This window comes from Carya illinoinensis, chromosome 14, assembly GCF_018687715.1.
Source record: "Carya illinoinensis cultivar Pawnee chromosome 14, C.illinoinensisPawnee_v1, whole genome shotgun sequence".
Lineage (NCBI taxonomy): Eukaryota > Viridiplantae > Streptophyta > Magnoliopsida > Fagales > Juglandaceae > Carya > Carya illinoinensis.
In genome coordinates, this window is record NC_056765.1 from 23585502 (window position 1) to 23586154 (window position 653).

At 42.1% G+C, this 653-nt stretch overlaps 1 protein-coding gene across 1 annotated transcript; it reads right to left on the reverse strand.

Annotated features, from left to right (window-relative positions):
• Nucleotides 1-254: 254 nt before the first annotated feature.
• Nucleotides 255-653, reverse strand: LOC122293702. Its single transcript, XM_043102206.1, has one exon. The coding sequence runs from the start codon at nt 651-653 to the stop codon at nt 255-257; it is 399 nt and encodes a 132-aa protein (XP_042958140.1).

The window sequence follows — 653 nt, forward strand, 5'->3', positions numbered from 1 at the left end:
TATTAAAAAAATATTAAAAAATTAAAAAAAGGTGGGAGTGTTGGGGTGTTGGGAAGATTTTTTCATTAATTAATCCAATCACTGGAAATTACAGCCAATGAATGGTTAGAAGATAGAGAAAAAATATGTAGTAATATTTGTTACCTAAATCTCTGTTATGGATAGAGCGGTGAAGAAGTGTAGCACCATGGTAGTCTTGTTCTGCCTCCAAGTCTTCAAACGGAGTTTGAGAATAGAGATAGAGAGCCAATTCTTTATGCCCCCCATCCCATAGCCCTAGTAACTGGAAGTTCGTTGTATGCATAATCTCTAATGCTGACCAAGCTCTTGTTCTTTGTAATCAGGCACTTTGCCATCCGGTAATTACCAATAACACTTATCTCCTGTAGATCAGCTGTATAGCCGAAATCGTCTTGCATTGTTGCCAAGTCATGTTCCGAAATCATATTGACCAACTCCTCCACTCTATGTTCATCTTCAGCATCAACAGCAGCGTGAAGGACCGTCCCACCCGAAAATGTACTCGGGATTCTTGCTGTCAATGCACGGGGGTACTGGAGCTTGAGGAAATCTATTGTAGCGCCCCAATCACCTTTTCGGACATGAGCCTCGAGTAAGGCCGCATAATCATCCTCCCTCTCTGGCCCTGCCAT

Bases quoted from the DNA above. Each gene is read 5' to 3' on its own strand.
- LOC122293702 (XM_043102206.1), bottom strand. From the start codon at position 653: ATGGCAGGGCCAGAGAGGGAGGATGATTATGCGGCCTTACTCGAGGCT.